Genomic DNA, 12,942 nt, shown 5'->3' on the forward strand with positions numbered 1-12,942 from the left:
TTCAACAATGACATTTTCAGAATTATACAATCTTCTAAGGTTGACTACTTTGAAGTACCTAAAGTTGGATATGTGGATATATGCATATGTATGTATGTGAGTGTGTGTATACATTGATTTAAAGCCCGACTCTTTATATCTGAATAACCCTGTGTGTGGTGAATCATGAGGTGAAGGGGGTACGTGTTCTCACATATAGGATTTAGCAAAACATTAAAAAATAAAACAAATGATGACCTACACTGGAGCTCAGCAAACTACTAGCTGTGAGCCAATCAGACCTGCCACCTAATTTAAACATATATTATAAATTTTTATAATAATATTCCTTACAACCCACCTAAGATAAAAACGGGAGACCTTTCTTACCTCCTCTCAAAACCTTCAGCACTGAAGCATACTCTCGGTTATAAATGTACTCATTTGTCTAAGCTTTAATTTGCTTGTACATTCTACTTCTAGAACTGTGCCAGTCACAAGGCAGCTGTTCAATAAATATTTGATGACGTTCAATTTAAAAATAATAAAAATAAAAGAAAATATATAAATATTTTCTCTGAAATTCTGCAAAACTTCCTGAAGTACATCATACAAATGGTAGCTCAAAAAAACACTACAAGTACACACTATATATTACAGAAGGAACTTACTGTTTAGTGATGAAAATTCTACATCTGGGTAACATACTTGTGGCTAGTCAGATGTTCGGCAGATATTATGGGTATCTAGCAAATAAAAAATTATTTAATGAATGATCCATGCAAGCAAGCCAACAACCAAGAGATGAAAACATTTTAATATTAATTTTTTTTTTTTTTTTTAAGAAAAGTGAAATTCAGCTGTGAGGTGACAGTCCTTATCTGGCCAACATAACAGTAAGTTAATGTAAACTTAATGTCAAAGGAGCAACTCATTTTTAAAAATCTTTGTGTTAAATACTAGTCTATAAATGTTATCAGTTTTTAGGAAGTAAGAGAAGTAAAACTATCCAAAATTCATGCACAGCAGTAATTGAAAGAAGCCCTTTTTGTTGGCCTACACACACACACACCTGTGGTTTCAGTTATTTACTAACCCATAAATCAAAGTAGAAAATGCCTATTTTTGTGCAACCAATTTCTAACATTTTCGTTCAACTTATGGTTTCTAACTTTTTTTCCCCCAAATTAAACGTACCAGTTAAGAATTTTAAGAGAGTATTTCAAAAGAACCAGATAAGAGCTTAAGTTTATTTCGGAACATAGTCCTGAATCCTGATTGCACATTTGACTGTATTATAAATGGGCAAGAGCTTTAAAAAACTTGAGAGACAATACAATAAGAAATCAATATAGAGGTGACTTATTTCAATGGTCCCCAAAGCTATGAACTTCCAATTTGTAGTCTGACTCTCCTCCATGCCAGAATTTTTGCTGCTAACCTGGGAGAGGCAGTGCGGTAGACTGAGCCAGTCCAAGGACTGCAAGCACAGGTTCTCACGCTAGTGCATCCATTTCCTGGTGGCGCAAATTTGAGCCAAGCACTTAATTACTCCATGGCTAAGTTTCTTCATCTATAAAATGGCACTAGTCCCACCTCAGCAAGGTTGATGGGAGAAGAGTGAAATCACATACATGAAGGCATTTTGTTGTTCTTTCAATTTAGATGTCCTAGACTAATGCAACATATTACAATCCACAGTCTGGAGTGTAAATGAATATGTCTCTATTTTATTTCCATTTCTCAGCTGACATCTTTACACAATTTTACAGCATTGGCAAATGGCACGAAAATGTGCTCCAAGCATAATGAAGCTTCTCATACCATTTTTCCTGCTGCTGCAGGACAGGATGTTGCACCCAACAGTGTAGAAGCATCAAGGATGGGGCTGTCGAAACATACCAAGGACCTTCAACACCAATCGATGCAGATGAAGGGCCAGCTATAAACTTCTGCATGCATGCAGGCTGCATTTTGTGGCATCAGCTATTTCCAGCATTGCTAATATACTGTAGGCATATACATATGTATGTATATGTAGATATAATATATGTGTGTATATATATATCCATTTCCCTTTTCTTTCTTTTGGTTGTAAAACAGTATGAAGACCCAAGATTATGCATGAAATGGTCACAGCACAATGCAAAAAGTAAAGTGTCCCCTACAACCCAGGTGGCCCAGGGCATGTTGGAATTTGCTTTGCTATAGTTCTGCTTACACCAGCAATTCTGTCGTCATACATGGTACACAGAGAGTTCAGCATCATTGATTTGCCTCATAAATGGATTACGGTGAATCCATTAAGAAATTTCTGCCATAGATTACTTACTAACATGCCACATATGCACAATCTAGTATTCTTGTAAATGAGTCTGATGTGTTAGCATAAATCTGGGGCTATTTTGACAAGCTTCAGAAAAACTAATGGTTCTTTGCCAAGAAATGTTTAAAGCTTGTCTGAAACTTTAAAATACATCCATTTTGGCATGCTGCTTATGAAAGTTTTTAATGGCTACACTAATAGCTTGCAGTTCTTCAACAGTACATGATGTACTGTGGAGACAAGGGTGGTTACTTCTCACAGCAGTATCTACAAAGTCAGATGGTGCTTGACTGGCCTTCTCTTCCCAAGGGGCAATACCCTGATTCTCATCTCATAGTGATTTTTTCACGTCATTTGGCTACATTTAACCTTAGTCTGTGGGTTATCTGAACTTTGATTTGGCTCCAAATGTTTTCACATGCTATTAACCTTACTGAACTTGCTTTCACAACAAACATACTTATACATTAAGGCTAAAACCCACTTTACATAAATTTGACTTTGATTCAACCATTATTTTCCAGAATATAATTTAAAATAGGATCAGAGAATGTTGGCTGAATCAATGTCGATTTTTAAATTTTAAATATTTTAATAATCATTTTCTTTTAAATAGTCATTCTTGCATATCATAAAATTCAAATTTCTGAAACAGATCCCATTTACTTAAGAGTAATCTGTGAAATTGTTACTCCATAAACTTCTATGGAACCCAGAATGACTCAATTTACCGTATTTGATGTCTTTTTTCCCTTCACAACTCTCTAAAATCTATGCTGGGTAACTATAGAAATATGAGCACTTAGGGTTTTTGTTTCTGTGTTTGCTTTTCATTTAAAGCAGTGAGAATCAAACCTTGGACACCAATTTATTTTTAATGTACAATCTGCTTATCAAACAAAACTATAATGAATTTATAAAAACTCTATTTACAAGAGTGGTCATTTGTGGCATCTATAACATATTTAAAAATCTTGCTTTTTATTAAGAATTTAGGAAAGAACTAAGAAATTGTACATACCAAATGTTTATCATAAAAACCTTAAAATCGCCTGCAGTTTTGATTGGTCAAAACACCTGAAGGATTGACACCAAATGAGAATTGCTTGTGTAAATATCATTTTAGTAGCTTTAGAAATGGAGCCGCGACAACTTTGGAGCACTTATAAATGGCATAAAAGCATTCTGCTGCTCATCATAGAGAGAATGTGTAGGCCAACAAGAGGTATCTTTGAAACCCCATGCTATTAAAGCACCCTCTACAGCCCTCACGTACACACGATTCCCACTGACCTCAATGGGAAAGCCACGTGCGTAAGGGCTGTTGGATTGAGCCCTATTAGAGTTGGTTTTTAAGAAACAAAGCTGTAAATTAGCAAACCTGGTTGGCTGTGGCTGTTGCAGCGAAGGGAACACTTGTGGCAGATGTTGTTGCTGCGGACACAGTGGCTGGCGTAGCACCGTGCACCATGGGAACTTTCGGAGGGAAAATCATATAAGCAAACATACAGAAGAGTGTAGCAATATGGAAACCATGGCAACATGGAGGAGATAATTGGGCATGGTATTTATCACAGCAATAAGCCATGTGACGGGACATCATCACCAGCGAGTGACATGCAATCACAGCGCAAAGCAGGACAACATTCCAAGGAGAGAAGGGGAAGGGAGATGAAAGAGGAAAAAAAAGGGGAAAAAAAGCTTGTTACCATCAAATCAAGAAAATTGACACAAACAGGCTTAATTTGCTACGTCAAAAACAAGAATTTTATATAGTGTTCACAGTCAGACATTCAAAATCTAAGTCAAAATACAGGTATTTACTTCATATATACAGTTATTTGTTTGAATGAAAGTATTTTTCTCTTATTTATTATTATAAAAATATACAATATATTACTTTTATGATATAGTTTTTTTTTTTTTACACACCAGAACTCATAGTCCAATCAAAATCCACCAAAGGTGACTAAAGGAAACTTGTGTGTAAAGAAAACATTTATGTGAGTCCATGTCAATTAAATAGAAAATGGCATTTAATTGACAGGTGTTAGTAAAAGGGAAATGGACTTGCCCAATAGATACAAGTTAAACTTAGCAGTGGATTTTGAGGGGCTGTGAGGTGCACCATAGGTTTAAGATAATCAAGAAACAAAGCTGGCACCTACCAACACTTGTAGCGGGTGTCATGCACAATATTGAGCCTGCCCATCATGCATTGCAACAGGAAGGTGGATTTGAAAAGGGAAAAGAATTAAAACATCCCATCACACGTGTAATTAGGAAATTCATTTGAACAAAGAAGAAAAATTGTTATTATGGGAACAGTGGCATGTAACTGTCAGCACAATCAAATCATACAATAGCACAGTGATCAATTAGAACTAGTCTCAAGTGAAGAATAAAAGCCAGTTTAACTGTGTGCTGGTACACTTTGTTTCTCCTGATTGCTGCCTATAAGTAAAAGTATTTTGGGAAAAGTTTAAACTCGCCTAATTCTTTTAAAAATAATATTGTAATTTGTTTTGTTTTAATCTGGTTACTAGCCATCTGGCGGCTTTGCTATTTCTGACTTTAACATATGAATGTATTAACATTTTCCTTATATTGAGCACATGTTAAATAATTAGAGAAATTACTTATTATTAAAATGGTAGGTAATCCAATGCACAAAACTGGCTTAACAATGTAATAAAACCAAAACATTCATTTTCATTCCCTTGGTTTTTATTTCTCTGTTCACTGTAGCAGCAACCACACAGACATGGAAGGGGTTGTGATCATCCATCCATACAGGAATTTTATTTGGAAGGATACCAAGAAATAAATTATGCATAAAGAGAAAGTGAAACTTCTGCATTGCCTTTGTTTGGAATTTAAATGTAGGCAAACATTTAGAGAGGATATACTTTTAAGTCCTGAATTGGTTTAATTAACAGGGATCTGGGGAAACAGACTGGTTTTCACTGCTGGTTTAGACCTTCAGGACTTCTTGGAATAGCAAATGTTCTCAAATATTTCACATAGAAAAAAAAAGTTAATTATATATATATATATGTATGTATATATTACACATGGGGTGTTGGCATTGATGTTTTCAATGTTCAACCATGATGCTAAAATATTATGTATGCAGTACCTGTTCTCTTTTACATATAAACATTGCAACATACAATTTTATGTTTTTTTCTTTTTACCGAGTACAGGGCACTTTCCCACATAAAGAACTACTGTTCTTTCTATGAGATTATTTTAGATTTCTAGGTTTTAAAATATCAAATGATTTTATATTTCTATCTAAATCTTGGCACATCCTATTTAAACACTAGCAGCATCTGGGATGAACATTTGTTAGACAAATATCTGCCAATTGAGTCTTGTCAGAGATGGCCCTACAAAACAAAGCTGCCATTGAGAAACAAGGATTACTGAACTGGCGTCCCTGGAACAGCTGCAATTAGTCTGTTATCACAATTAGACTGTGGGCACAATGATCAGTGATTAAACTTGGTAATGGAGCTAGGGAGGCATCCGCCCAGGTGGCATAATATTACCCTGACAGTCATTTGTTAAGATGCTTGAAGATCTCTATCATTTGCTACTACTACAGAGTCAGACTTGGGAAAGAGAAGAACAAAAACAGACCACTAATAACAAAGACGTTAATGTGAGACAGTAGAGCAAGCGAAATTTAATCCTGGGTCTAGATCCTGTGAAATCGTTATCCTCTCAAGGTGGGGCAAGAGGACTGACTGGGAAAGAGAGGATGAAAAGATGAAGGAAAAGCAATAATGTGGTATTCAAGGAATAGGAAAGCCGGTTTAAATACTGTATGGGTAGTAGGTTTTCAATTTACCATTCATTATTATGCTGTAATTTGCCTATTATATTTCATCCCATACATAATTTAGCCTGCACATGCGGAAAATGAATTAACCATCCTATCTGTCTAAAAGCCTAAAGCTTCTATGATTGGAATTTTAGTTTGAATTATCTTCCTCATTACCATTATAACCAGTGCACACAGTTTTGAGAGGGATTTGCAGCAAATAAACATAAGGCAGCAATGAAAATACTAGCCAGGTGCAATAATTCACAAAAACAAAGACATTATGCTGTAGGACCCACTTACCGAGACCAAAAATCACTTTGAAATGACCATAATATCCATCTTTACAACAATGGGTTGATTTACTAATAATGATGCACAAATAGCCAATTGAAATTTTTTTCCTTAATTTTCAACACAAAGAAATGTTTCAGTGAATGCATTTGTCAATTTCAAATTTCCCCTATGAAGATATTTGCATAGCAGAATGAAGTGTTTCTGAGGAATGCGTTCCTATTTGAAGATGCAGGAAAAACAAGTAGGAAGGTAATTTGCAAATGCGTTGTATGCACAGTTAAAACTACTTCAAGGAGAAGGGAAAGAAGTAGAAGAGAGAGAAAGTGATAATGGATATTTGGTTGGAGGTCTGAACTTGGATGTGGTAATTCAAGCCTACTGATTAGCAGTATTAAGCTGATTTAAGATCTTCTAAAATTTGTATCATTTGGGACTAAAAGTTCACAATCAATTGAAATTATTTTCGAAATTGATATCTGAAACAGCAACAGCTTCAGTTTATTTCTATCTGATGTTTTGAATTCTATTCCATTGCACTACTGAATTTAAGAAATGACAAATAAAACCTAGTGCCTACTACATTCCAGGCTTTATCCTAAACGCTTAGACCTGCCTATGATAGTGCTTTAAGAGATGTTTATGAAACTATGTTTAAAACTCATTTAAATGTAACCTTATGAAATAATCACATTATCTACATTTTATAGGTGAAAAATAAAAGGGATACAGAGATTATAACTTGTGGTGGATCTGGATTTAAACTTCCAAGCCTGATTTATAATCCTATGCTAAGATGAAAGTAAACTGCATTAATTTCATTAATTATAATAAAAGTGACAAGCTGGGAATTTTTGTTTTTGTTTTTTTCTGTAAAAACACCCCCATCCCCTTGCCACCTCCCTTCTCACTCCTCCCCCTCCAGGAAAATTTCCTGGCCTTCTGTTTCTTTATGTCTGGTAAGTTGCAACACAAGCCAAAGCCAAAGTTGCTTAAAGCAAACTTATTTTTAGGTTTTTAAAAAAATCATCAGCCCACACTGAGGGCAATATGCTAGGAAGAGGGAAGAGAGGTGTGCTTCTGAGGGTAGAAAGCAGGCAAAAATGGTGAGGGAGAAGGGAGAGGAAAGAGGCAGGGAGTCTGCAGGGTACGTGAGTAGTTGGGTATGTAGTCTATTCTTCCACCATAGCTCCATGGGCACAGGCTGCCAAGGGAGCGTATGCTGCTTATGAGGCTAAGGAGCTCAGACAAGCATGCCTGGACCTGAGGCAGTCACAGGAACCCTGGAGGGTGTAGCTTGCTGAGACCTTGTAAGCATGGGCCATGATCATACCAGCAGTGACCAGTGCTGACTGAAGAATGGAGAATGGGCATCTTATCTACCCTACTGGACGGCACAGGCCCTCACCTTGGGGGGGGGGGGGGGGGGGGGATGGGAGGGAAGAGAAGATGTGAGAAGGGGGTCCTGAATCCCGGTAATTAGACCCCAGTAAGGGAGCCTAATCTCCCAGTGAGATTAGAGTTTAGAGTTGGACTTCATTTGAATTCAAGAAAATGAAGTGATGTAAATACAAATGGTACTTCTTATTCCAATGTCAAGGGTGAACTCCATACCTACAATGTAAGTAGACCCTAGATTATACATAAACTGTATGAATAATTAATTGAGTTTTAAAGGGCGAAGATTTTTTAAAAAGTAGTATATCTCTAAAATTTAAAAAAGAAGCTTGGATATGAATTTACTCCAGTAATTGTATTTATTTTTAAACGAGATGGAGGGTATAAAAGCACCAATCATGGAGTCAGGGTATCAGTAAGGCCTAGTTCATTTTTTGGGCCAAATCATTTTTAAGGACTTGATATAAAGAGCTCACAGATTTTGAGAGACTGAGTCAAACCCACCTGACCTGATTTCAAGTTCTGTCTAAACCTTACATACAAGCCATGCAACTTGGAGCAAATCATTGGATCTGACTAGGCCCCAAATTACTCATTAGTAAAATGGGACTATTAATGCCAACCTTTTGGGGTCGTTGTGAGAAAATATGAGATAATGTATATAAAGTATCCAGTGCAGTATGGCACAGAGCAAATATTCAATAAAGGCAGCTGTTTTGAACACAATGTGTGAAACAACTGGGCCTGAAACCATTAGGGAGTTGTGGGGCTTGGATTGGACAGAATGCACACCTTGTAAAGGATTTACATTTTGATTTTATTTAAACATTCTTAGGCACTTCTGGATTCTAGATTTAACCCTTGGGTCATAAATTTGCAATCTCCAATATGAATACTGGCATACCATGTGGCATACAATAGATGTGTGCTGATTCAATGAATGGATGGACATGGGTGGATGGGTGGATAGATGGATGGATGGGGAGACAGGTGGATGGATGGATCAATGAATGGGTGGATAGGTAGATGGATGGAGAGAAAACTGGGAAGGACAGAGGAAGGAAAAGAAGGAAGGGAAGGAAGATAAGAGGGAAGAAGAGATAGGTGGTTGGAAGGACAGATGGATAAATGATTGGATGAGTGCACAGATAGACGGGTGGATGCCACATAAGCCTAATTTTGTTATTAAAAGTTATATATATAATAATTGTTTTTAGCTAGTTACCTGGCTTGCCGCTGAACCTTGATCTTTTGCCAGCAACCCAGTCTATATACATAGTTACCTCCTCAAATGACTTAACTATGCTTCACTGTAACTTCAATGTAATAGACCCACATACAAACCCCTTATTACTGAAGCAAGAGACTACAGAGCTCTAAAACTCTAAGTTGCAAAAAATAAATAACTTCTATTTTCTTTTGAGTTCCAAAAGAGCCTTCAGAATATACCTTCCAAATCATTATATTGTGGGCAGATGGGAGGTTCTAATCAAATAAGTCATCTGCAGAATAACACAGTCTTTGGAAAATGAACTTCCTTTTTCCCAGGTATTATATATGAGATTACACAGATGTGTGGTAGGATGGATTTCCTGTAGTTCTCAAAGGGCATTTAAAAAATTGAATTAGCTATAAATTTTTTTTTTTTAAATAGAGAAATTTCACATGCAACCATCCAAATGAGGTAAATATCTGGGAAAAAATCAAAAAGACCTGCAATACTGGACATCAGGGCCATTACATTAGATTGTGCAGGTCTGCACAACTAACCACGGGAAGCAGAGACACAACTACCCTAAAATGTAAATGGAGCCACAAAGGATGTGCAGTTTACAACAGGTACAACATGCCAGGCAGATATTTCTCTGAGGCAATAGAAGCCTAAGTCAAAACACTCACCATCCTCTTTAGATTGGGCCTGTGCTCCCCAGTGCCTTCCAGACCTCACAGCTCCTAATTTATTTCTTGCTCCATTTGTTTATATATCCTTCCTGGCCCCTAAGGCATTTTAGTTTACATTCTTTGCATCAGATTTCTTTCTTTTCTGGCTGTCTGACAAAGTGGTTTGGCAGAAGTAAAGACAGGCTATCCATTTTAACCTTTTAATGTCATAGAGCCAAATTTTTGGACACAGGCACTTATGACAAATAACGACAATATTTTAAAAGAATGATGAAGGTATTATCTACTTCTGATTATGTGACTCATAAAGGTTAAGACCTTTAAAAGTGGCTTACAAATAAATGTAATTTTATATTATTGTAATAATTTCATATCATATTGATTAGAAATATCAAGAATAGAATATAGACTATCTCTGATGCAAAATTCATCATAAAAACGCAAATATTTCTTAACCTTTTTAGCACATTGCAATATATTGTGACACATTTTATTTACATTAAGAACACTTCATTTCTAGAAGAGAGAAGTATGATTTTGAATTGCAAATGTGTTTGTTTTTCCCACACTTGATCCTTACCTAGCATCTTTTGCTCTGTCTTATCCACAGACTAAAAGCCTTTCTAGGGAGAGATTACTGTCAGAAATATCAAGCAATTAATGGTTATGTTTATTTAGAAACGGCCTTAGTCATCTGAATATTGTTGGAGAAACTAACGTAAATCCCATTTAATAAGACTGAACTGTTAGGTTTCCCTAAATAATATATGGAGAGAGTTAGATGTTTTTATTTTTAGATTTTAAATAATGAAATTCACTTCTAATGACACTGTTTTACTGAATGAAATAAGCTGACAAAAATAATCTTTGGTTTCTTCAAAGAGACTATGGTAGTTACCCACAATCTCTTAAAACTTTGTTTAGTGATCTGACTATAGAAAACTTGATATATTTGCTGAAGACGGCATAAATCTAGGGGCATGGCAATTTATATAAAAGCATAAAGATTACATTCTGGAAATCTCTGAAAACCTGTATGTGTTGAGAAAAAAGTTTCAACCTTATAAAGTGTAAGAGAAACGTGATTTGCCTCAGAATGCAATAAATATGCTACAGATCAAAATGATGTAATTTGTATTCTAAAATGGACAAACTGCAAATGCACAGAGACTATTTTGTAAGTACAAATACTTTATCCATGGTGCCTAGGCGTATGCATTGTAAGTCATGTAATATTCCACATACTCCAGTCCACCGAATCTTGTTACATATTCTACATACGGATGGCCAGCTTTCAGAGATGCACTGTATAGAAGCTGTGCTTGGCATTAAAAACTAATGTGAATATAACTTATTCTTTTGTTCGCTATTCAAAAATAAATTCTCACATTCTCTCGTGGCATTACGAACCTAACGCATTTAAGTACTGTCAATATAGCATAATATACTAATGGTGCTGGACCTCTGACATACATACCTCATCATTAATTAATTTAATTAGTGATAAAATTATTTTATTAAATAAGTCTCTGAACCCATGGTAATTATCTTAGAAAGGTTAAGAGGTAAAGAGGAAAATAGGATTAGAGTCTCTGGTTAGTTGAATTCCAGACTATACGAAGTTTAACATGGATTTCCTGAAGTCAATGAAGGGTGCATAAAAATAATAAATTTTCAGGTAATTAAATGACTGATTAATGTTTCTAAATTTTATACCCTTGCAGATAGTTCTACAGTATGTTTATGTGACTAAGTTGAAATCCACTGAAACGACAAATGTATAACTCAACAGTAGATGCAAACTTGTACTTCTATTAGCTCACGAGAAAATAATGATTTTAAGCAATGTACTGATTGGCACACTTTTTAAGTGCTCTGGAACACAGAGTCAGCGTTTGTTTTTTTTTGTTTGTTTTGTTTTGTTTTTTTATTCTCCACCTCAAAAACAAAAAGGCTGAAAAATAAAAATCAAAACTGAAAGTGTCATTTCATAGAATTCAAATTTACTCTGGAATCATGAAGGCAAAGGGGTCTTACAGCAGAAGAGTGTCATAAAATAGCTTGACAGACATAAAACAGTGTTGAGGAAAGAGAAAAAAAAAAGAGAACTACATTTCAATCCCGAATTACACACACCAAAATAAATCTATAAAATACCACAATGATCTTTGATCCATTTCTCATTACACTAGGATTCTTAGTTTTTAAGGAGAACCACATGAGATACCTCAGTTCATCTGCTACTGCTGACCACCTTACCTTCTAACTATCTATGGCTAACGGCAAACTGGGGGCCTGGCTTATCTGCTCTACCAGCGTATCTATCTGCGGCTCCCCAGATTCGTTCATGAATAAGCTCAGACCCCTTACCTGGTGGGAGAAATGCCGTATGTTGTTGCAACTGCATGTTGGCTAGAGCCTGTTGGTATTGGAAAATACCAGTGTTAAAGACTGCGGTGGCACCGTTGGTTTTTTCAAGAGCAGGCCTCTTTGGTAATGGGGGAAGTACAGCTTGAGGAATTCCCTGTTTAGTGAATGAGTATAAAAAACAAATACCAGTAAAAAGAGAAAAAGAAAAAAGAAAAATCAGTTGAAGGCTAAAATTGTTAGGAAGCATGAGCAAGCAAGCAGCAGAGCACTGAACTACCCGGGGGGTGGGGTGGGATTCCAATCAACAAAAATTAAAAGGGATCCAAAAAAAAAAAAAAAAAAGCAAGATAAAAGCTTTAAAGGAAGCATTATTTTTGTCCAAAACAAAACAAAACAAAACAAAACAAAAAAACAACCCACTAGGACGAGAGCACATGTTATAATGTGTTAAAGTGTTTTAAGTCCCATAATGCTTCAGGCTTTCTGTGAGAAGCCACTGATTTGGGGCAAGAAGAAAAGCTGCACTGCGAGCTCCATGAGGACTGACAAGTATAAGCAATGTTAATAGTTAATCGTACAGAGTGACCAGAACAGGTAAAATAAAAACTCATCCCACTCATCTCCTCCCCACCAGACCTACCTACACATGCAAATGTCCCAGAGCATGCAAGTTTTTTTTTTCTTAAACACTGAACTATAAATATTAAAAAAAAAAAATAAATAATTCTATCACTAAAGCCATGCTAACCAAACAGGTACATAAATATACAGTCAAAAATACATTTTTAATGTCCTTAAAGTATTTCACTAGAACATTCTACAATGTAGTTAAACTGAATGTGGG

General features: G+C 35.8%; 1 protein-coding gene across 14 annotated transcripts in view; it reads right to left on the minus strand.

Annotated features, from left to right (window-relative positions):
• Positions 1–12,942, minus strand: part of MBNL1 (muscleblind like splicing regulator 1) — a 205,460-nt gene that overhangs the window by 5,213 nt on the left and 187,305 nt on the right. For 12 of the 14 annotated variants that reach the window (XM_049629676.1, XM_049629666.1, XM_049629672.1 and 9 more), the window contains 4 exons: positions 12,099–12,252; positions 4,474–4,509; positions 3,687–3,781; positions 651–725 (listed from right to left, as the gene is read on the minus strand). In XM_049629676.1, coding sequence (XP_049485633.1) covers positions 669–725; positions 3,687–3,781; positions 4,474–4,509; positions 12,099–12,252 — 342 coding nt within the window. In that variant the 3' untranslated portion in view covers positions 651–668. The remainder of the gene's footprint in view (positions 1–650; positions 726–3,686; positions 3,782–4,473; positions 4,510–12,098; positions 12,253–12,942) is intronic. The other 2 variants (XM_049629667.1, XM_049629669.1) reach the window with 1 other exon arrangement.

The sequence above is a fragment of the Panthera uncia genome, chromosome C2 (assembly GCF_023721935.1).
Source record: "Panthera uncia isolate 11264 chromosome C2, Puncia_PCG_1.0, whole genome shotgun sequence".
Classification (NCBI taxonomy): domain Eukaryota; kingdom Metazoa; phylum Chordata; class Mammalia; order Carnivora; family Felidae; genus Panthera; species Panthera uncia.